The 24,898-nt window shown below is 41.0% G+C and overlaps 1 protein-coding gene and 1 long non-coding RNA gene across 3 annotated transcripts in view; one reads left to right on the top strand and one right to left on the bottom strand.

Annotated features, from left to right (window-relative positions):
* The window catches only part of LOC111098050, a 34,049-nt gene extending 18,295 nt beyond the window's left edge, over window positions 1-15,754 (top strand). For both annotated transcript variants that reach the window (XR_005366790.1, XR_005366789.1), the window contains 3 exons: window positions 12,096-12,208; window positions 12,830-12,951; window positions 13,142-15,754. This is a non-coding gene — a long non-coding RNA (uncharacterized LOC111098050). The remainder of the gene's footprint in view (window positions 1-12,095; window positions 12,209-12,829; window positions 12,952-13,141) is intronic.
* Window positions 13,199-24,898, bottom strand: part of CCDC171 (coiled-coil domain containing 171) — a 322,833-nt gene continuing 311,133 nt past the window's right edge. Inside the window, exon 26 of the mRNA XM_038552447.1 lies at window positions 13,199-13,237. Coding sequence (XP_038408375.1) covers window positions 13,214-13,237 — 24 coding nt within the window. The 3' untranslated portion in view covers window positions 13,199-13,213. The remainder of the gene's footprint in view (window positions 13,238-24,898) is intronic.

The raw sequence follows: 24,898 nt of genomic DNA, 5'->3' as shown, positions 1-24,898 counted from the left end.
TTCAGATTGCCAGTCAGCAAAGGAAAAACACCATAAACACTAATTTTTACTCCTAGATGGCTTAGTAATTTGCTAAATTTCCTTGTAATTGCTTCTAATTATTCATTACATTAGAGTAGAAGGTGGTGGCTATAAATTTTCAATGAAAACAAAATTTAAATACAATGCATCCAAAATGCCTCTGCAGACCCAAGTGGCAACCTTTTTTCCTTATTAGGGAAATCCGCCAGACACTGGCAACACATGCTGCTTCCTAATGTGACAGAGGAGACAGAGCCAAGAAAGGCACGCAAAGAGTTTGATGCTAGCTTTGTGAGGAGACTGCAGAGGCAGCTCACCACCCACGTTCAGGTGCGGTTGCATTTGGGTAGCTGGTCTCTTCTGCGGTGGCAGCCCTCACACATCCCCGGGACTCTCCCCCGTGAGCTGTCAGCATCTGGAGGTGTTTCAGAGAGAGGCTGGCATTTCTCCATTCATTCATTCCCTCTTTTTTTCATTCAGAAAATATGTGAGCACCTGCTCTGAGTAAGGCAGCATCGGAAACAAAAAAGACCCTCAAGGAGGGGCTTGAAGGGATGCGGTCTACAAGTAAAACACCATCACCCCAAGTGACGGATTGCACCTCCAGGGTGACACAGTTGTGGCACAATCGTGATGCCACCCATGCCCTGTCCAGAAGGGCATCCGGAAAGCTTCACAGCAGAGGTGGAAATGGAACTGGATCTTGGAGGACATTTAACATTTGACAGTAGCTGTAGCCACTGTGAAAAATAGTGTGGCAGTTCAGCAAAAAGTTAAACACAGAGCTCCCCCATGATCCAGCAATTCCAATTCCAGGTGTACGCCCCACAGAAGTGAGAGCTGGGCAACACACGATACTTGTACACCTGTGTTCATAGCAGCACTATTCACAAAAGCCCAAATGGAGAAGGAAACCAGGGGACCAAGATGGGTGAGTGGATGGAGAATGTAGTAGCTCCATCTGATGGAAGATGATTCAGGCTTAAAAAGAAATAAAGCTCTGTCACATGCCACAACCTAAATGAACCTTGAACTTCATATGGACCAAAATAAACCCAATACAAAAGGATGAATAGCATATGACTCCACTTATTTGAGGTACCTGGAATAGTGCAATGCCTAGAGACAGCAAGCAGAATGATGGCCCAGTGGGCAGATGCTAGTGAGTGAGGGAATGGGGAATGAGGGCCACAGTCAGGGAAGATGGAAACCTTCTGGAGAGGGATGGTCGTGATGGTGGCACAATGATGAGAATGCACTTAATGCTGCTGAACTGTAACTTAAAATGGTTATAATGATGAATTTTGTGTTATGTATACGTTAACCATAAATTTTTTTAAATATTAAAATATTTGACAGTGTAGGTGCACCTGGGATCACTCAGTAGGTTGAGCATCTGCCTTTGGCTCAGGTCATGATCCTGGGGTCTTGGAATCCAGCCCTGCGTTGGGCTCCCTGCTTAGCAGGGAACCTGTTTCCCTCTCCCTTTGCCTGCAGCTCCCCCTACTTGTGCTCTCTCTCTCTCTCTCTCTCATAAATAAATAAAATCTTTTTTTTTTTAATTTGACAGTGAAAAAAGGAGGAAGGGCACTTAATGTGTAAAAAAAAAAAAAAAACAGCATGAGCCAGAGCACAGAAGGGGAAAAGGGTGGGCTCTAATCGGAACAGAGGACACCAATCTGGTTGCACGATAGTGGATGCAAGGTGTGAATTATAACGATAATAGTCATGGTCTATCCATAAGTATCACCTTTAAAGGGTGTTTCTGTGTTCTGTTTTTGCTAGCATTATCTCCTTAAGTCTTCTCAATAACCTGTAAGTAAGTACTTGATTATCCCAAAATTAGAGCCGAGAAATGGCTGTGTGACTCAGTGGGCCCGAGGTGACTGGTGTCTCTCTGTCCCCAGAGCTCACGCCACTGCTTCTGCCTCTCACAGGCAGTGCAAGAGAAGCAGTGGGTTGAACCCTTGCACAACAGGTTAAGAAGTTGGGCCTTAATGAGTAAAAAGAAGGGATCCAGGCAAGAATTTTGAGCAGCAGAATGATGTAAAGAGAACTATGTTTGGAGAATATTAACCTGACAGTGAGAGATAGGAGGCTAGAAGGACACTTGGAGGTTTTCCAGGAAATAAATCATGCTGACCTGACTGTAGAGGGTGTAATGAGAACAAAGAGGATGGACAGAGTCAAGAGGCATCTTGGAGAGCTTGCGAATAGCCTGCATACGGAGAATAAGATCATTCAGACATTGTCCGGGGGTTTTTAACACTGGGAAGAGTGTGTAGCTATCAGAAATTGGAAAGGGAAGGAGGGAAGCAGGTTTATGAAGGAAATCAGTGAATTGGAGGCATTTAGAGATGAAAATGCTGGCATATCTGATTGGTGGAGGTGTTCCTGAGACTGTTGGAAACGTAAGGTGTCAGACTTTAGCTTGAGAAATTCAAGGACTCAGGCAGGAAAACTCTGGCCTGCCAGTGTGAGATTTGGGACCACAGGACTGAAACCCACTCATTCAAGCATTTGGGAGCTCCCAAGATGTGGGCTGGCTCCCGACCTGCTCACCCAGCCAGTCTACACTGCATCCATGCACACCAACCCCATCGATCAGCCATGAACAGATAACAAAGGAATAGCAGACCCTCGAGGAGATTGCAAACATGAATAAGAAAGAACAAACACAAACAAATGACCCCAGAGGAACTGGAGATAATTCAGTGAACCGGAATTACTTGCATTAGTATTCTGCAAGAGATTTGAGACAAAGTTGGGTCCATGAAATGAGAACATGCTTTTATTATAAAAGAACATCTAGCAGTTCATAAAGAAGGCTTTGAAATAAAAATGATCAGTGTCAGAGTAAAAAAATTTCAATAGAAAATTTGTAGATAGGAGCACCTGGGTGGCTTAGTGGGTTAAGCATCTGCTTTTGGCTCAGGTTATGATCTCAGGGTCTTGGGATTGAGCCCTTAGTCGGGCTTCACACTCAGTGGGGAGTCTGCTTCTCTCTCCACCCCTCCCCCTACTCATGCTCTCTCCCCTTCTTTCTCAAATAAAATCTTTAAAAAAGAAAAAAAAATTGGAGATAGAGGCAAGGGAATATACCAGAAAGCAGACCAAATAATAAGACCTAAGACATAATAAGAGAAAAGAGACCCAGATGACTAATCCAGGAGGGCCAACCTCCACCCAAAAAAATAATACAAGAACAAAAGTTCATGAGCCTACATGTCAAAGGAGTCCCCTGAGTTCCCAGAACAAGGAACAGAAGAACAATACATCCTTGGAACACTTCTGCACCTAAGATAAGGAGATCTCCAAATCTTCCAGAGCTAAAAAGACAGCCCACCTGCAAGGATGCTGTGGGCATGGGAGCAAAGTGGACAGCAGGGCCCACACGTGAGACACCCCTCAAGTGAAGGTCCTAGAGGCCTGCCTGGGGCCACGCAGATAAAATTCCTCCTGTGCCAGGTTTGCATTCCCTCTTGCCCTGGTCCTAACTTCCAGGAGAGAACTTCCCATTTGTGGAGCAGTCTTGTGGGTCTGATGCCAACAGAAGGAGGGAGTGACCAGGGAATGGAGACTCTCTTTCCCTCACTTCATGGCCTCAGGCTCCCCAGAGAAGGAACAGTCACTGGAGACAAGGACCTGAGTCACCAGGGTGTCTGATGTCCATGATAGGCCTGTGACTCTTGCAAAGAGAAGGCAAAAAGCAAGGGGAAGGGTTGAGTTTTGGCTGAGCTTTTCACTGTTGTAATATCCTATTTATCTGTCTCCTCAGCTGACTGAAAACTTTGAGACAGCAAGGCCTGTATCTTATTTAGCATCTTGTACCGTGCACTTACCCCAGCCTGGTGCATTGTGCAATAAATGCTGAATGAGCAGACAGACGGATGAGGAAGGGACAAGTTTCTCCCTTTGTTCCAGAGAAAAGGTGACAGTGGCTGCTGGGCCTGCCTCTGGAAAGTATGCCCATTCTGTTCCATTATTAAAAAAAAAAAAACAACTGCATAATTGGGCTCTGTTGTCACTCTTAACAACAGAGAAGACCATTTTGCCTGTCATTCTTCAGAAAAATTGTGAATAATAAGTTCATATGGATTATTAAAACTTCACCTCTAAGAGAATTACACTGCAAAAAAACTTAAAACACAGCATTTTTTGTACCACCGCTATTCCTCAGATTGCTTCTTTCCTTCGCTTCCAGAACTGTCTTCCCGTGGCTGTTCAATGTCTTTATTAAAGCGATCTCTGCCTGTGGTTTTCGGAAGGCATTCCGAAATTGACCCTCCCTGTAAGGGCTTGGAAGCCCCAGATAGGGACATCTCTGACTAACTCGCTCCATCACTGTTTCCCAGGGATCCTACCATCCTTGATCTAAAGCCCTAAACTGGCCTATGAAGCTGCCCACCCCCACCCCCCAGGGCAGCATGTACATGGAAGGCCAGTGCTCTGCAGCCCACAGGCAACTATTCCCCTCTCATGATACGAGTTCTCAGCGTCTCACAGGGCCTTCCATCTCTCCGCACCTTTCTGTGCTTGGATCTAGATCCAGGCATTTCAGACCACAATTGCTGTTCCCCATGCACGCTCTGATCCCCCACGTTCCCTGGAGTGCTGCTCAAAGTCAATGACATTATCTGGTATCTAATGTTAAGTACAGAGTGGACCCTTCCTTAGAATTTTCACCTCTTGGCAGTTTCTTTTTTGCCCAAGACCCTGCAGTAGTAAGATGATGCAAGTAAATTGAGCCAGTCCTATTCTTAGAAAATTCTTCCTCTGTCTTGCTCTTCCTCTTGTCACTAGGTTGCTCCACTCTGGCTCCCTAGACTTTTAGAATAAGTTGTGACACCAAAGCCACAGTCAATAGTAACTTTCATTTGTCTTGATTTCTCCTCTTTGCTTATACTCACTCCAGGGACTTCAGAAGGGGCTGATGACTGAGGGTCTAGGCAGAACTTGAATTTGAGCATCCATGTCTTACTCATTTATGCATGTCTATAGATATGTTTGATTCCCTATTTCCTTGTGACATACCAAGCCACTCCAGAAATTTCACCTCCTTGGTCAGAAAAGACTCCTGCTTGGGGAGCCTGGGTGGTATAGTTGATTAAGTGTCCATCTGACTCTTGGTTTCGGCTCAAGTCATGATCTCAGGGTTGTGAGATGGAGCCCGGCATCTGGTCAAGCACAGAGTCTGCCTGAGATTCTCTCTCCCCCTCTCTCTGCCCTTCTTGCTTGTGCTTTCTCTCTCTAAAATCAATAAATAAATCTTTTTTAAAAAAGAGAGAGACTCCCCCTTGCTTTACCTACTCCACGTATAAACCTGCTATAACCACTGTCTCTACTACTTCACTTCAAATGTTATCTTCTCCTATTTCTCTTCCCTGCTAAAATCCACTTATTCTTATGTATGATTTTAGCAATATATGATGAAATAAGGGAGGTTGTCTCAGGCTGGGCCTCGAAGAGTCACAGAATTTGATAAGAGAAGATGATGGGAGAGAATGGGAGAGGGAAAATTGTCATGGTCCAATCTCTGATCTTCAGTTTTGAATAGTCTGAAGATGATGATGGGCTCATTCAGAAATGATTGATTCACAGTAACCAAACTTAAAAAAACTAATGTAAAAACCAGAAAGCTAGCATTTTCTGATTTTAATGGCATCTAGGACTTTCTAGTGACTCAATGGTCATGTGTACTCTTGAGGCATCCACCTTTCCAGGACCCAGTTGCCCTAGAGTATCAAGGTAGAGATCAGATAGTTGATGAAGGAGCATGTAATCAGAATGAAAGGAGTTGAACAATCTTGTGGGATATTTTGTCAAATTTCTGAATGGTCTGATGGACTATCCCTTCCCTTCTGAAAAAGTGTATCTGATCAACGGCCAGATGATGAATCCATTAATTACAGAGCCTCTCTCTCTTGAAGAAAACTAAATAACACCCTCAAACTCAGGCTGCCCAGTTCACTTTTCCAATTTTCCCTACACTGTGTCCCTATCACCACACCTTGATTAACTTAGTAAATGGACTCCTAGCTGTTTTCCTCAGGGTGGGAGCAGAATATATATATGAGGGTGAGAATAGTCTTCCATTCAATCACTTAGATTCAAAGGTTTGTTGATGTCTTTGTATTTCAGCATTATAATGCTCATACTACATATTCACCATACTGAAAACTCTTGAAAAAATCTCTACATTCCTGTTTTCAGTTGTCAAAACAAGCAAACAAAAACCTCCCAACTTCCCACATCCAGAGTTCTAGTAGTATCTCAGTCATCACCTTGCTGTGTGACCTTGAGCATGTCATACGCCCTTTCTGTGTCTCCTGAATAATATCTGCATTGAAGGAGATGGGACCAGGTGATTCCTAAGGTCCCTTCCAGTTCTATAAATCAAGGATCTTATGCCTGTGGTCAATGTCCCTTTCTTAAAAATCAAATGACCATATAAAGCAATGGCTTTCTCATATTTCCCGGACACATAGCAAATGAAAATTTGCCACAAATGGATTGGAGAAGTTAGAAAAAAGGCAATAAGAAGGGGCATAAGTGTCAAGAACCACCTGGGAAGACAGGTTCTGGGCTCAACTGCATGTCTCACTTAGGTTTGGAACTGATAACATTTACCTACCTAAATTTTATGACTATCAAAAAAGGCTTTGAAACACTTGGATGAAATGTACCATATAAGGACTAAATACTCTAATTGGGCCTTTTCTGTCTCATTATTTGCCAGTGAAACTAATCCTGCTGATCTCTAGATAATAGGGGAATTTAGAAATAGAATTCCATCCTCAGATAAAATCCAAGTGTTCACCCTTGACCACTAATAAGTGTTACATGTATGAGAATTGAGGTGTTCCATTTTCCCTGAACTACAAAGCGTTTTGGTGGAGCTCATACTTCACCCCCCAAAATGCACTTTGCTAAAATGTTTACAGTGGAGCAGGGTCCTTGTGAAAGGGAGCTGAAGAGGTGAGGGCTGTGTGCAAACACACGGTGGGGAGTCTGGATGGGTTTACAGTAAGCGCAAGCGCCCCACTGGGACTGCAGCCTTTCACTTCTCACTAGGGGTGGGTGCAGGGGAGGGGGTCTGCCATTGACCGGGTGCTGCAGTCCCAGAAATCAATTTGACGCTAATGAGGGCTGCAGCTGGGAACAGAGGAGCAAGTGGGAGTTTACAGATGATGTATCTAGGCTATCTGAAGCCATGATGGAGGCACAAGAAATGGCAACCACCACATCTGTCCACTTGCCCTGGGAACACGGCAAACTCAAAGTTGGGTAATAGGAGCCAGCATCGAAGGCACAAAGCAGGGGTTGAGATAATAGGCAGCTTTCCTGGTTGAAATGGAGGTTTTTAACTAATTTGTTAGCCAAGAGCACAACCAGCATCAGAGATGAGAAGCAAAAGAAAGAAATACGATTTTTTTAAGATTACATGTCCGAGAACATGGAAAAATTCAGCCAGGAAAAGGCAAAGTAACATACTTAACAGCTACTGCTCATCTCTTGTAGACCAAAGATCACGAACTGATGACCCATAAGAGAAATCCTGCCCGGTGATGTGCTTTCCTTGCCTGATCTGGTGCTGGCTTTGTGTGTTGTGTTTTGTTCTGTTTTAATTTCAAAAATCTTTGGTGAGTTGAGTTATGAGGGCTACACGTTGTGTGACTCCACATGCATGTTCCCAGTGATGTGCTTCCCAGTTCACCAAATGCCCCATTTCTCCCTGATCCTGAACCACACATTCCTGCAGCTTGGATTGTCCCACAGATGTCTAACTTTGACATCCGATGTAGAGCATCGAGATTTCTTAGTAAAGCTAGGCGAGGATCTGTGGGCCAGAGAATGGATATTTTTGGTCCTGAAGGACAGTGCTCTGCCCTTGAGGATTGCTTGAAGCTAGGAGTTGCAGGAGGTGGCAGGCTCCTTCCCCGCCCCGGAAGCCCTGAACATTAGGGAAGAGTCTGGCTTTGGGAAAGATGAATTGTCTAACTGCATCTAAAGTGGAAGGCAAACTAGGTGTGTGTGTGTGTGTGTGTTTGTGTATACACTCTATCAGCTTTATACATATCAGCTTTATTGAGATATAATTTACACACCATACAATTTACCCATTTAAAGTGCACAATTCAATGATTTTTAGTATATTCACAGATATGTACAACCATAACCATAGTCAATTTTAAACTTTCTCATCAACTTAAAAAGAAACTCTATATTTTTCAGCAGTCACCCCCTGCTCTGCCCACCCTAGGTAACAATTAAGGTACACTCTGGCTCTGTAGATTTGCCTATTCCGGACAGTTCATATAAATAGAATCACATAATACGTGGTCTTTTGTGGCTGGCTGTTTTCATTTGGCATAATGTTTTCGAGGTTCTTTCATGTTGCAGCATGAATCAGTGTTGCATTCCTTTCTAGGGTCAAATAATATTCCATTTTATGGATTTAGATTTTATTTATCCATTCATCAGTTGATGGACATTTGGGTTGTTTCCATTTTTTTGCTATTATGATTAATAATGCTATAAACATCCATGTGTAAGGTTTTGTGTGGACACATGTTTTCATTTCTTTTGGGTATATACTGAGGAGTGGGACTGCAAGGTCATGTGGTAACTCTGTGTTTGACCCTTTGAGAAACCTCCAGACTGTTTTCAAAAGTAGCTGTACCATTTTGTGTTTTCACTAACAATGTATGAAGGTTCCAATTTCCTCACATTCTCATCAACTGAGCTTGAAGCCTGATGAGGGGCTTGATCCTATGACCCCGAGATCACAACCTAAGCCAAAACCAAGAGTCAGATGCTTAACTGACTGCCACCCAGTCGCCCCATCTTTGTATATCTTCTTTAAAGAAATGTTTATGTGGGTCCATTTTTTAATTTGGTTATTTTCCTCCTTATTATTGAGTTGTTAGAGTTCTTATATATTTTAGATACAAGACTTTCATTGTATATATAATTTGCAAGTACTACTTTCCATTCTTGGTATATCTTTTCACATTTTTTATAGTGTCCTGTGATGCACAAAAGTTTTTAATTTTGATGACATTCAATTCATCTATTTTTTGTTTTGTTGCTCCATATTTTGGTGTCATATTTACTATCCCATTGCTAAATCTGAGCTCACAAAGATACATCTCTATGTTTTCTAAAATTTTTATGGTTTATAATTATTATATTTAGCTCTTTGGCCCATTTTGAGTTAATTTTTAAATATGGTGTGAGGTAAGGGTCCAACTTTATTCTCTTGCATGTGGCTATCCAGTTGTTCCAACACCACTTGTTGAAAAGAATATCCTTTTCCCATTTAATGGTCTTGACCCCCTTACTAAGTTTCTTCTCAAGGTCATTCCTAAGTCTGTGACACAGATGTCCCCACATTCTTAACCTTCATAAATCATCCCTCTCTTTAACCTCAGGTAGTATAGTCAGAGTTCCAAGCTCTCATGGATGTATAAATACCATTCTTTTATCAATTTCTCCCAAATCTTCCTAAGAGCCACCAGGAAATACTTAGGTATCCCATAGGTGTGTCCTACTGGTCACTTGCCAGAAAATGTGGTCACCTCTCTCTCTGCCTTCCTATTTCTGCCATTTTGTTATGACTCTCTCCTTAGATTTCTGGGCCACAAGCATGGCCACAAACCTCATTCCGAGTTCCCAGAGCATGGCTAAGACTATGCAGTAACAACTAACACAATTTTACTGAAGGCATGGGGTAAGCAGAAAGAAACTACAACATAGGAGACATTGGGTATTGCTGTCCTAGGTTCCAGCCACCATGCCTATCCAGAAAGCATCACCTGGATATCCCCTACTTTTGTCCTCTGTCCATCATCCCAGTGACAATATTGGTACATCTCCCCTGATAAACATGACCTTCCCCAGTCCTCCTACTCACCTTTAGCCTAAAGGAGAAAAAACCCTTTTCGTTCTCTAAGTCACTCTCATTATGATCTCACAAAGATGTATTTCTGCTCATAGCAGGCATTTTTTATATTATTATGAATAACAGTTAGGCCCTCTGTATCTTGAACATTCCATCCCAGTAAAAGATCTGGTTTTAATTTTGCAAAACTACAAAGCTCACAAAAATGTCATTCCCAAATCGTAAGAGCTGTCTACACCCAGAGAGGAAGTCAGTGTCTATTTCTAGCTAAAAAGAGGACACTTCTGGCTGCTTTGAAATGCAGAGAGTCACCCTCCTATCCCTGTTCTACCCATCACAAAGGACATCGGGTATTGGGTACCGTCTCTGGAAACCCTATAACTGAACCTGGTGTGTCACAATTGCTTTTCCTCAGCTCTATTATTAATTCTCCAATTAGAAATATCCTTAAATAATTCTTTTGAAAGAGGGGTTTTGTTGTATTTCCAATTTGGGCTTCAAAAAACTATGTTCTTATCTTGGATATGCTACCATTAAGCTTCTTGATCATTTCCCTTATGGTTCTTTCTGGTAAGTAAGTGCAAATCACTTTGTGGCTCTAAATATTGTCTTACCAGAGCAGAAAGGCAACCACATATATCAATAGTCAAATTGGTAGAAAATTGAGAGCACCCAAATGCCTTTAACAAGAATGATGGGAATATAAGTGCCACGCATTTGTGGTGTGTGTGTGTTTTTTTTTAACCCAGATAAACTTCTGAGTTATTTAGTCCAATATTATTTGAAAGGGAAATGGAACTGATTTTTAACAAAACATATTTTACTCGAACTGCTATAAAAATAAATTCGAGGAAAAAAATAAATCTTGAAAGTAGACAGTTAATGGTAATAATCTCCTAGATTTAAAAAATGCATTACAGGCAAATTGAATGCTGGCAACTCCGTTAAAAATAAATAATGTTCTTTTTGTTCCAAAACAAGAATTGATCTTCCTCAATTCTTCATTATTAAAATTCAAGAAAAAAATAGAACTATTTCCTATTCTGAGTAATTCATAACCTTGCATCCCAAGTGCTTTAACAGAGAGGCCAGCATAGGATAGAAACTTAAACACGAAATTGCTGAGTTACACAGGGTGGAAATGTTAATGTTCTCAAGTGTGAGTCTGTGCAGCTTTGTAGAGGTGAGATCTTTCTTACCCACAGTATCTAGCCTGGCTCCTCTACTGAGCAGACCCTCACCCACTTCCTGTTGATTTTATGTGAAAACCTGATAATTCTATAATATTCAAGAAGGTAAAAACTTCTTGGACTGAATATTTTTAATACCCAGATTGCTTGCAAGATGCTCCAGGCTAGCTGGGATTTGCAAGGATGCACACATAGGCCATCCCTGGGGAATGGACAGTGGCTATAATGTAGTAGTGAAAATCATGGACTTGGATGTGTTTGCCTCAAAGGGCCCAGGATGAGGAAGAGGCTTCAGGATAAGTCCCCCAGGAATACTCAAATCTAATTACTAATTAACTTCCCAGTATCCATCCTCTCCTTCTTCTTTAGTAATAGGACCTTGATTTATTCAGTTAAAAGACACTACATCTGGTGGTGTAGTTGTTTAAACACCGGACACTTGGCTTTGGCTCAGATCATGATCTCAAAGTTGTAATCTCAGAATCCTGATCTCAGAGTCATGAGATTGAGTCCCAAGTCAGGCTCTACACTCAACGCAGAGTCTCCTTGAGACACTCTCTCCCTCTTCCTCTCCCTACCCCATGCACTCTCTCTTGCTCTCTCTCAAATAAATAAATCAATTAAAAAAAAAAAAAGACACTACATCTCATTACCTGTTCCAGTTAGGAAGTCAACAGAATACAAACCCAAGGGTTGTATGGAGCTTACAAGAAGCTTCTTTTTTTTTTTAAGATTTTATTTATTTATTCATGAGAGACACACAGAGAGAGGCAGAGACATAGGCAAAGGGAGAAGTAGGCTCCCTGTGGGGAGCCCATTGCGGGACTCGATCCCAGGACCCAGGGTCACAACCTGACCCAAAGGCAGATACTTAACCCCTGAGCCATCCAGGTGTCCCTCAAGAAGCTTCTTTAATGACTGGTTTGGGAGGTGCAACATTTTGCCTTTTCTCCCTTCCTTTTCATGCCTCCTGATATAAGGATGTGAAGGCTGTCATCTTGGACAATGAGGTGACCTTAAGGATGACAGGATGCTGAGACAGAAAGATGGACACTGACTCCCTGTATGAACTACCCTTAGGCTTCCTTCACTTGTGAGAGAATTACTCTTCTATCTTATTTTACCTACTATTATTTTTTGTTTTCTGTTAAGTGCATCCAAACTCAATCCTAAGTGAAGTCAGGCAGAAAAGAAAGAGAGAATGAACAAAATGAAGGAGCAGTTATTGAGGTATGAAGGAAAACAAAGAGAATGCCACAGAAGCCCAGGGACAAAAGTATTCCATGAGTGAGTGAATGGTCTTAAGTGCCAAATCCTCCTGAGATGTTAAGCAAGGTCACACTAAAAAGTGTTCCTAAATATCCACTGGTGACTTTCATGAGACCATATAGGTTCCTGGTGGAGGCAGAATCTGGTTTGCAGTGGGTTGAGTGACGAGAGGTGAAGAAATGGAGACCTCAGGTATAGATAAACCTTTCTAGAAATCTGGCTGGGAAGAAGAGGCAAGAGCAGAGCAGAAGCTGGAAGGGGGTGTGGGAATGGGGCCAAGAAAGGATATTTTGAAGATTAGAATGATTATGGCCAGTCTTATGAGGAACCAGATGACTGGGAGATGTTAGATATATAAAAGTGGGGAGGCATATCAGTCCTTGTCCAGAACAGGTGCTATGGCCCCTCGTTATAAACAAATACCCCCAACTCTCCTGTGTCTCAGGGAAAGCTCCACTCCAGAATGCACCCGACTCTCTTCATGCCTTCACCTGAGCAACCACCAGAGGAAGTGCACAGGGGAGCTGCTGGCCTCCATGTAGGAAGCAATCTTCCCCAGGCTCTGAGGTGAGTACCTCACTTCCTCTCACCTCTCCTCCCATCTCCACACTTACTCCCCACCCTCAGTCTGCCGATGGCCTCACCTCAACTTCATTGGAAAATAGAAAGCATTAAAGATGATTTTTTTTTTAATTTTGCCACCTCACACTTTTTGACATTTTAAACAGTTTGTTTTTCACTCACTGTTTTGTCACAGAGACCCATCTCCTCCTGAGGCAAATCCAGAGACGCACACTGCCAGGAGGACGATCGCTGGAGGCAGACAAGTTCATTCTTCTGTTTTTGAACTTGACTTTAGAGACAATAATCGGGAGAGAAAGGTTTCAGGTTTCTAAATTTACAAACTATTTGAGTTTTATAGAGCCAGCAGACATATGGAAATGTGTGTGCATGTTTTGGGTTTCACAGTGATGGGGGTTGGGGGGGCAGGGCCATGTGCCCTTTGACTCCTACACAATGAGCAGTTATCCTGCCCCACAGCCAAACAGTGGCCCCATCCTGGCATTTCCTCCCTCGGCTTCCATTGTGAATAGACAAGGGCCTGAGAAAGGTATGGTTATCAGGAGTTCAAAAACCCCAGGAATGAGGGTCATCTGGGTGGCTCAATGGTTGAGCCTCTGCCTTCGGCTCAGGTCATGATCCTGGGGTCCTGGGATCGAGTTCCACATTGGGCTCCCCGCAGGGAGCCTGCTTCTCCCTATGCCTGTGTCTCTGACTCTGTGTCTCTCATGAATAAATAAATAAAAACAAAACAAAACAAAACAAAAAAACAAATGAGGATTTGGGTGATGCCATCAGGGGGTCACTGAGACCAGTGGAGGGGATAGCTGAGGGTAAGAAGAATCTTAAATAGACAGCGAAGTGGGGAGAGAATCAGTCTCACTGCCAGCCTGAGACCAAATGTGGCAACAGGGGCTGTTGTTTGCCACTCTAACCTCCCAAATTTCTCCCCTGAAAGTGAGGCCCATCAGCACCTTGGAAGAGCTACTATCTGAACCTACATGGGGAGGTGGACTGGACTCCAGTGGCCAAGGCAGAGGCCCAAGCTGACCTCCCCTCAGGAAAGACCTTACTGTTCTGCTGCCAGAAGTGCCTGAGTGAGAGCCTCCAGCTGCTCGCCTTGGGGATCCACAGCCGTGCAGGAGCTGAGGCCACTCTCCTCTGGGCAGTCTGCTGGGCAGAGTTAGGGGTGCTAGTGGTGGTGATCCTCTGCCCACAAGATCTCTTCAAACAGGCATCTAGAGCACCATATAAGGCGGCCTTCGTCTGATCCACATTGTGATTTGAGTCTCCTCCTGTCTAATGCTTCTTCCCTTCCCTTCTGTGCCTCTTACAGGTGACAGATCACCACAGACAAGGCTTTTCCTCCCCCGTCCTGCTCCCTCTCCCTGACACCCCCTTATCATTATTCTTCAATAAATGTCTTGTATCCCTAACTCAAATGCTGAGGGTCAGCATCCTGAAGGATCCAAATGACAGAGATGATTAAAGAATGGGAGATCCAGGACACCAGTGGACAACCCCCTCACCCTGTACCAATTCAGGATTAAGCCTGGTTGGTCATTCTTTCTCAAAGCATTATGCATTGGGTATTAGGTTCCATTTTCATTATCTGGTTTGAGCCGTTACTCCAATTTGCCTTCATATTTATTTAATTATGTAGTGTTTCAACTTATAAAAATAATGCGAGGTAGAATTCAAGCAGTAGAGAATTAAAATTATACTTCTATATTCCAATCCTAATCCCCAGAATTAACCATTAATTTGTGTGTCCTTCCAAACTGACATATGTTCCTATATACCAATGGGATTATAGGAAACATTGTGACCCATCCTGCTGTGTATTTTAAAATTAAAACTATTATTTTGGACTTATGATCATTTTTCAATATCAATATACGTAAATCTATTTCATTCTTTTTTAACAGCTGTTATAATAATTTAGTAACTCATGTCATTGAATAACTTTATTTCCAAGATTTGCCTTTTATAAATATGGCTGCTGTGAATCTCCTTGTATTTATTTTTCTGGAAAGTGATGCTCCCATGTTCTCGCCCATTTTTTATTGGAGTGTTTACTTTTTTCATATTGATTTTTAAGAGTTCTTTAAATGTTAAAGATACTGGCTCATTTTCTGATGCACGTTGTAAACATTTTTCTCTAGCTTTTTATCTTCTGACATTGCTTGACATATGTTTTTCTTTATAAGATTTAAAATTTGTACATGGTCAAATTTATGAGCATTTTCTGTTACGAATTTTAGGTTTGGAGCCTTGCATTGAAAGGCCTTCTCTATAGTAATAGCATGAAAACAAATCATCTATGTATATTTCTAGTATATTTGTAGTTTTCAAGTATTTAAATCTTTTCTTTTCTGGAGTTTATTCTGGCATAAGCGTTCTAGTTTTATTTTTTTCCAAATGACTGTCAGTGATTCTGATGTCATGTACAGAACAAACCATCTATCCTTCCACTGATTTGAAATACCACCCTTGCCACATTCTAAATACCCGTAGTACTTCTTTATTAATAAGATTCTTGGTTCCTTTAGGATCCTTACAGAACCTTTGTTAATCGACCATATGGGAAAAAATGAATGAAATAAATAACAGAATGGAAACAATCACCTACATGTACATCAACAGGAAAGTTGTCCAAGGTCCTCATGGGTTTTACAGAGTGCTGGGTCAAAGGTTGAATAAGATGGTCCACACCTTCAGTGGATGCCAGGCAAGCAAGCAAGGGGGCATGGATCGGGGCAATGCAGATTCTTGCTGCCCTCTTACTGTGAAATCCTTCCCATTAAAGTTCCTGGATTTTATGAAAGCGTGGTGGTTTTTAATGAGTGCATAACTCCAGGAAAGCTTTGCACTTCAAAGCCTGTTGCTATTACAGCCGCTGCATTAGTAAAGTAAGTAGGGGGATCAGTTGCACACGAAAACTTTGAGTGTCTTATGGCATTCCTCTGCAGCAAGACAGCCTTTCTGAAGGTGATTGCAGACGGACATGGCCCTGCATCTTTGAAGTATACTCAATGCGGAATCAATTCAGGAACTCACAGATACTAGTTACCAGCTTGTGTTTATTCACATCCCAGAGAAGGGTTTAATTAATGTAATACATATTGGTCAATGCTTTGCTTTTAAACTTTACCTTTGGCCCATCAGCAGATCAATATGTATTTTAATCTTCTTCTGTTTTAGAACTGGTTTTAAGACTCACAGCAGAGGCCCAGATTTCACAATCATTAATTGCTATTATCAGCCCCTTTCATTTCCTAAACATCAGCAGTTTCTTAAAATTCTGCTTTCATTCCTCTACTAAGTTATCCCTCCTTGCCCCTCACTTGGTTCTGTAGTGTCTTTCAACCAAGTACAGAGTTTACAACTAGCCAATACTGGGAAGAAAAGAATGCCCTGAAATTCTCCATTGATTAGCTTGATGTATCTGACCTCATCTACAGCTGCACACAAAACTCAAGAACTAGTCCAGCCACTTCTCAATGGATGCTGCCAAGTACTCTTCCAAGACTCCCAATGGGTTTGCCAAAGGGTAAGGGACTCATATTCTTTTTCTCTCTCTTTTTGTAAGCATCATCTTTGGATGGTCAATTATTCCACATATCACAGTATACCTTCTTATTCCTAAATTGCCAGTATTTTCTAGTATATCAAAGTTGGGGGGTCAGGAGAGTCTGACATTCCCTCATTGCATAATTGGGGCAAATCACTTAATCTCTGTGGGTCTAAATATCCTCATCTGTGAAAGGGAGTCGCAAAAGAGCAGTGTTGGAAATTATGAGATAAATATGAGTAATGTATTTTGCACAGAGCCTGGCTATGAAGATACACCCCAATAGAGGACTGTCCCTATTAACAGTGTTCGTATCACTGATGTCCTGTAGACTAAATAAAGGGTACTGATTGAATGGAAGGAAGCAATCTGACTACACAGTCAGATGGCTTCCCTGCAAATGCATCTCTTGCTCAATTTAGGAAGGAAAGGAATTTGTATGATTCATCAAGACAACAACCACCAGTCTTTTCACTTGGTGTATTGCATTATTTCAAGCAAGACTATGTACATTTGCTATATTATAAAGCCTCCCTTCTTGTGCTGTCTTCAAACAATCTTTTGCATTTTTATAGTTTATTTTCTTCTAATCAAACATAAAAGTATAGATGCGCATGGTAGAAATTTAGAAATGTAGAAAAGTATAATGAAATACAAATTATAAAGAAAATTTAAAAATACTCATAATTCTACTGCTGGTAGTATTTTGGTGTGTTTTCTCTCAAATATGTACCAGTGTAGATATTTACATTATACACACATGGAGAGACAAAACAAGTCATTTCACATAGAGAAAAATAGGCTTGGTTCTGAAATGCAAATTCATTTGTTCAACAGTCCATAGTGGCTTTAAACTTAGCTCGACATTTGTTGTTGTTGGGTAAAATCAACCTCCTCAGTTCACATCTCTAAAAATCTGTGAGTAGAAAGTCAAGAAAAAGAGTAGCTTCCATATATAGTTCATGTCTTATTTTTTTTATAAACACCAAATCATGAGGACTTTGCAATGTCAGGAAGCACTCTATGAAGCCATGATTCTTAATGTGGACCATTATAGACCACTTATGAGTATAAAATTTATTTGGCAATCCTTAATTTTGTTTTTACAAATAACCTTGTGATGCATATCAGAGAAATCTTAGTATGCATATGGTTATTTCCTTAGGACAGATTCCTAGAAGTTGGATCAAAGGTAATGAACTTAAAGATTTTTAAAAAAGATTTTACTAATTTATTCATGAGAGAGAGAGAGAGAGAGGCAGAGACACATGCAGAGGGAGAAGCAGGCTCCATGCAGGGAGCCTGACGTGGGACTTGATCCTGGGTCTCCAGGATCACACCCTGGGCTGAAGGCAGCACTAAACCACTGAGCCACCCACCCACCCAATCTTTGGGCTGCCCAAAGATTAATTTATATATAAGGTCAAATGCTTTCCAGAATTATTGTGCTTATTTACATACCACCCACAGTGACACTATTACTGGCACAGAGTTATCATCATTTTAAAAATCCTCTCAGGCAGCCCTGGTGGACCAGCGGTTTAGCACTGCATTTAGCCCAGGGTGTGATCCTGGAGGCCCAGGATCGAGTCCCACGTCAGGCTCCTTGCATAGAGCCTGTTTCTCCCTCTGCCTGTGTCTCTGCCTCTTTCTCTCTCTCTGTGTCTGTCATGAATAAATAAATAAAATCTTTTTTTAAAAAATCCTCTTAATTAGATAGGCATGAAGCTGTATTTCATTCCATCCATTGTGGCACGCTTCCTGAGCCCTGGATGTCTGCACTTTCTTTGACCATAATAGGTGTTAGGACTTCAAATTACCTGTGGTGACTCACATTTGTTCCGGGGCCTGTGGCACTGGCATTATCTTTCTTGTCTTGTTGCCCACCTGGACTCTACTATTTCAAAGCCACACTGCCAAGTTTTGCTTGATGTAAGACTACACTGCAGTCTCTTCTGACACCAAGGATTACAGACTCCCCTGGCTTCTACCCCACAATGGATTAGAAACTTCAATGCTTCTGGATGGAAAGACGGTTTTGGAGAAGAGTTTCTGATTTCCCTACTTCAAATTTCTTCCTTATCTTGCAGTTGAGATAGAGTTGGCACAGTGGTGCTTAGTTTCTAAAGGCCAACACATACACGCATGCACGCACACACACAGATTTTAGTTCTTATTCACCTTTGGGTTTATAAACATAAGTAAAATGATTATTATAGACAGTTCTCATCTCAGGCAATCACATCCATCTCAATGAGTGGATTATTATGACTCCTTACACAATTATCTGGCTCAAAGAGATTTCCCAAACACTATTTATCCAGGAACAATTGCCTGTGGGACTTTGGGAGAAGTGAGGATCCCCTAAAAAGGTGCTAAGTACCTACTAAGCTGCTTTCCTAGCTATTCTTTACATACTCCAGAGATTCACACACACACACACACACACACACACACACCCCAAAACTTATCACAAAACCCATGATACAAACTGCATAAAATATAGGAAATATTACATTATTACCTGGTCTCAAAACATTTGGAAAAGAGTCTGGGAAATAAGCTAAAAAATAGTAATAATGTCATATTTTAAAAAGAAAAGCCAGATATTCCTATGAAATTAAGCATAGAAGAAGAAAGAGAAAGGAGGAGGACTCTCGTTGACTTGACAAGCATTGTGTCCTGAGCACAAGAAGGGACAGACAACTAGGGGAAAGAGAGTAGCCATCAACACACAACCTTAAAAAGTGTCGATTATTTCATGGAAAAGAGGAGGAGGGGTCAGAACAGAAAATATCTCTATCAAAGAAGTAGGAGGCTAACCAGGACGGCATACTTATGTGGAAGCTACAATCTGAGCTTCAAGAAGCAGGAACTAGTCCACAGTTCAGTGCTGCACCAGAAATCAAGGATTAAAACTGACATAATTAGGTGGCTTTATGAGTCAGAGGTGACTTCAAGGAAGAACAGAAGTCACTGCTTTTTGAGAGACTTTTCTGGAGATGCCCTCACCCCCACCAGCACTTTCTTAGAGAATCCACCACATCTCCACAGGCTCTCCCTGGCACCTCCGCCGAGCTGGTGGCGGCCCACACAGAGGCCCTGCTCTCTGCGCACACAGATGACCTTAGGGAGGTGGGCCACAAAGGCTCAAGGGCTCCAGGCTAAGCTCTTTTGGGGGTCTTAAACTGGAAAATTATGTGAACCAGAGCTATGGTGGCCATACCTGAGCCATTAGGAAATGGAGCTGGGAGAGCCAGTCAGCAGGGAGGGAGAAGCAGCAGTGGTGAGGGAACAGGGAGCTCAGACACAGATGAGAAAGAGGCCACGTCCTAACAAGGACTCTCTGCTTCCTTTGCAGGCCAGGTGGCACTCCTTGCCCTGGGGTTCCATGAATTATTCTGCTTTCCTTCCAATAATTTTCAGGGAGATTCAATGCCTCGTAATCAAATTACCCCTCATTGGAGACAGTGACTACTCTGTGCCATTTAGCTGTGTGCAAATATTCCCTCACAGAATGTTCACAAGAGCTTGGGAACAAAAAAAAAAAAAAAAAAAAGGTGTCATTATCTCCCTTCTCCCTGAGAGGAATCTGAAGTACATGAGGTTAAATAACATGCCTAAAGTCACACAGCTGCTGAGTGAATCTGGTTCTAAATTCTTACACCATCACTCCGGGCCATAAACACAATCCAAGCTCAATTACTGCTGATTGATAAGAAGTCCTGAGAAGTGCACAAAGTCTATGTTTGTGCTATGATCTCTTCCTTTACATTAAGTTCTAAACAGACTCCCTTAATTTGCATTCTTCATACTGATGTATGCTCCATAAGAGAGGAAGTGTGCGGAGAAAGCCAGAAGCTTCGCCGAAGTCTGCATTCTCCGAGTTCGTGAAATAAACTACAACTACAATATGAACTTTATCAGAAGTTCTTAGAGACTCCAACAGAAGTACAAACCTTTTCAGTTATTAAAAGAATCGAAAGCTTTTTATTGTGCATGAAAAAGACAAACTCCTCCCTTTCACATTATTCTACTTTATAGTACAATTCCTTTGGCTGGGAGGAGAACTTCAGACACTTTTTCAAATAACCCCAACCATTTAATCTGTACCTTTAGGAAGTCATGCTGAGAGTATATGGAAAAGAGACAGACGGAGCCAGAAAAGAGGGGTGGGGGAGGGGGGAGAGAAGGGAGAAGAAAAGGTATGGCATTGTTTCTGAAGTAGTAAGAATCTCCCAGTTTTTCTGGCCTACTTTAAAATGAGCTGGGTATTTCTATCCACAAAGAGCACCTAACATTGTTTAGGTAACTACTACTTCAAAATCTTTTGCTTATCTACTGTAGGCAAATCTTTCCACCTATTTGTCATCCTCTTACACATAAATCAGGACTGCTTACATTAACTAGACACTCACTTTGGAAGTTAGGATGCTGTCTTAGTCAGCTCAGGCTGCTGTAACAAAATACCGTGGTCGGGATGGCTTCACCAACATTTTTTTTTCTCCCAGCTCTGGAGGCGGAGGCTGACCAAGATGAACGAGCCAGCCAATTCAGCTCTCATGAGAGGCTGTCTTCCCAGCTTGCAGACAACCACCTTCTTGCAGTGTCCTTACACAGGGGAGAGACTCTCACTCTTTTTATTCTTGTAAAGCCACTAATCTCATTGTGAAGGCCCTACCTTCAAGACTTCATCTAACCTTAATTACCTCCTAATAGCCCACCATCACACTGGGGGCTAGGGCTTTAACACAGGCATTCTGAAGAAACACAATTCAGTCTGTAGCAGATGCTTCGAACTTGTTTAAAAAAAATACAACCCTGTGAGCAACACCCTAAAATATACATCATGCTATTATAACAGGAAACAAATGTCTACACAAGTAGGATGACAAGCCCCAGACAAATGCCAAGGACCTTCTACAATTTGGGAAGGCTGGAGAAAAGATCTTTGAAGATGGTTTTAAGCCATGAGAAACAGCTTTTAAGAAAATAGTTTTAGTAGGTTTACATTGAGAGAGAATCCAGATTGGAATACATGAGCACGGGGGGCACAGAGGCCCTACATGTAGGCTACTGTCTCAGGAATGGAATCCAGATGCTGAGGGTGCTGTGGGGGGAGCACAGCATCAGCTGCCACATCCCTTCTCTGGGCCATGAGCAAGTAAGATCACTAAGACGAGGGGAAGCTCAAGAACTTTGACTTGAGTCCAGGTTAAGAATCAGTTCTGGCTGGGTGACGGGCACTGAGGGGGGCACTTGATGGGATGATCACTGGGTGTTATTCTATATGTTGGCAAATTGAACACCAATAAAAAATAAATTTAAAAAAAAGAATCAGCTCTGGAGCCTTTGAAATCTTGAAAATAGTGTGTATTTTCAGAAATTTAGTTGCTTGAATCTACTTTGAGAGGCTGATTATTGTTGTGGAAAAACTACTTCAATAGACTTCGATTCTATGAAGGTAAAGCCAAGATACTAATTTGAAATTTAGAATTTCCAGAAAACATCAACTGCTTTGTGTAATTATATCTAAAATTTGATTTATTATGTGTCAGTAGACTTTGGCTAAGAAGTAGGTTGGAAGGAAAGCTGACATATTTTCTCTATTCTTTCAAGGACTCACTTCATGTATGGGTAGAATACTTGGAGTCTGAGTAAAGGAAACACCATAGAGCACACCCATTGTGGAGAGGTAAGTTGGCCTCTAAAACATGGCAGCAGACCAAGGAGAGGGACTTTGTGGAAGGGATTTTCCTAAGAACATTGGGAGTCTTTATGTCTATTTTTAGTTTTAAATTTTTTCTTTTCTTTGATAAAACTCCCTTAAGTTATTCTCAAGTCTTCATCAAAGTTTTGCTAAACACACAGCCTGGTCTTAGCAAAAAGAACAAATTAATAATTCAAAAATTAATAGTAATATTTAGAGTAATTAAAATAGTAAATTTTATGTTTTGTATATTTTACCAAAACTTAAAAAGATTTTTTAAAATAGCTTTTTAAACTTCCCATTAAAAAAGTCCCAGGTCCAGATAGCTTCACTGGTAAATTCTATTAAATGTATAAAGAAAAACTAACGTCTATCTTTTCCAAACTCTTCCGAAAAATAGAATAGGATGAAGAGTTTCTCAATTCATTCTATAAGCCCAGTATTACCCTAATATCAGCCAAACACATCATAAGAAAATAAAACCTCAGACCAATATATCTTATAATTATAAACAGAGATACAGAATTTCAACAAATTCTAGTAAATGGAATCCAGTGACACACAAAAAAAGAATTATACAACACTGTAACCAAGTGAGGGTTATTCTTTGGAATGCAAGGTTGGTTTAATATGTGAGAATTAACCAATGGAATGCATCATATTAAAGAATAAAGGACAAAAGCACATGATCATCTCAATAGACGTATAAAGATCATTTGACAAAAAAGGCGCCTAAGATTCAGATGGAATTGCAAGAGACCCAAAATAGAGCATATATATATATATGAGGACTAGCACTTTGCAAGCACAAAATTAATTCCAAAGCTACAGTACACAAGACAGTGCAGTCCTGGCTAAGAAGAGATATACATGATGAATGTAATAGAACTGAGTCTAGAAATAAGCCCTTTTAGTTACAGTCAAATGATTTTTTTTTAAGTGCCAAGACAACTCAATGAAGAAAGCATAGTCTTTTAAAAAAAAAATGGGACAACTGAATAACCACATGAAAAAAGAATGAATTTGGACCCCAACCTCACACTATATACAGAAATTAACTCAAAATGGATCATTGACCTAAATATAAGAAGTAAAACTATAAAACTCTTAGAAGAAAATAGAGTAAATCTTTGTGAACTTGGGTTAGGCAATGGCTTCTTAGAGATGACACAAAAAGCATAAATGACAAAAGAAAAAAAATCAGTAAAATTAGACTTAACAAAAACTAAAAATTTTTGTAACTTTAAAGGACACTATTAAGTGAAAAGACAACATATAGAATGGAATAAAATATTTATATATATATATATTTATGTGTATATATATATACACACACACATATATATTTATATATATACACACATATTTATATATATTTGCTTATATACATATATATGAATATATGTATATATAAATATATATATCAAGAATTCTTACAACTCAAAATCTTTTTTTTAAAGATTTATTTATTTATTTATTTATTCATGATAGACACAGAGAGAGAGAGAGGCAGAGACATAGGCAGAGGGAGAAGCAGGCTCCATGCCGGGAGCCTGACGCGGGACTTGATCCCGGGACTCCAGGATCGCGCCCTGGGCCAAAGGCAGGCGCCAAACCGCTGAGCCACCCAGGGATCCCCACAACTCAAAAATTTTAAAAAATGAATAAATCAAATAAAAACAGGCAAAACACTTGAATAGTCATTTCTCCAAAGAAGATATACAAATGGCCAATGAGGACATGCAAAGATACAACACCATTAGTCATTAGCAAAGGCAAATCTAAACCATGATGAGATATCACATCACACTCTCTAGGATGGCTATTATAAAAAAGATGGACAACACAGGATGCCTGGGTGGCTCAGTCAGTTGGGCATCCGACTCTTGATTTCGGCCCAGGTCATGATCTCAGGATTACGAGATCAAGCCCCATACTGAGCTCCCCACTGAGTGGGGAGTCTGCTTCAGATTCTCTCCATCTCCCTCTGCTCTTCCCTTACCTACCTCCCTTTCTCTCTTGAATAAATAAGTGAATCTGAAAAAAAATAAAAGGACAACAAGTGCTGACAAGGATGTGGAGAGATTAGAAACCTTATTCATCGTCAGTAGGAAGGTAAAATGGTACAGTTACTTTGGAAGACAGTCTGAAAATTCCTCCAAAACTTAAGGTTGGAGTTACCATATGACCCAACAATTCCACTCATAGAGGTATATGCAACAGAAATAAAAACATGTCCACACAAAAACTTGCACAGAAATGTTCATAGCAGTATTCTTCATAATAACCCAAAAGTAGAAACAAACCAAATGTCACTCAATGGAAGAAAAAGAAAATGTGGTATATCCATACAATGGAATACTATTCCACCTAAAAAGGTATGAAGGGCTAAAATATGCTACAGTATGAATAAAACTTGAAACCATAAATCTAAATAAAAAGAAGCCAGGTTAAAAAAGGCAACACACATGATTATATTTATATGACATGTCCAGAACAGGCAAATTTAGAGAGACAAAAAGTTGATTATGGTTGCCAGAGGCTGGGAGGAATCGCTCAACGGGTGTGGAGTTTTTCTTTGGAGTAACAAGAATTTGTTCTGGAATTAGAAAGTGGTGAGGGTTGCACATCCTCGGAATACACTAAAAACTATGGAATGAACTGCATGA

The sequence above is a fragment of the Canis lupus genome, chromosome 11 (genome assembly GCF_011100685.1).
Source record: "Canis lupus familiaris isolate Mischka breed German Shepherd chromosome 11, alternate assembly UU_Cfam_GSD_1.0, whole genome shotgun sequence".
Lineage (NCBI taxonomy): Eukaryota > Metazoa > Chordata > Mammalia > Carnivora > Canidae > Canis > Canis lupus.
The sequence above is the reverse complement of the archived record's forward strand: the minus strand, read 5'-3'. Positions and strand labels throughout refer to the sequence as shown.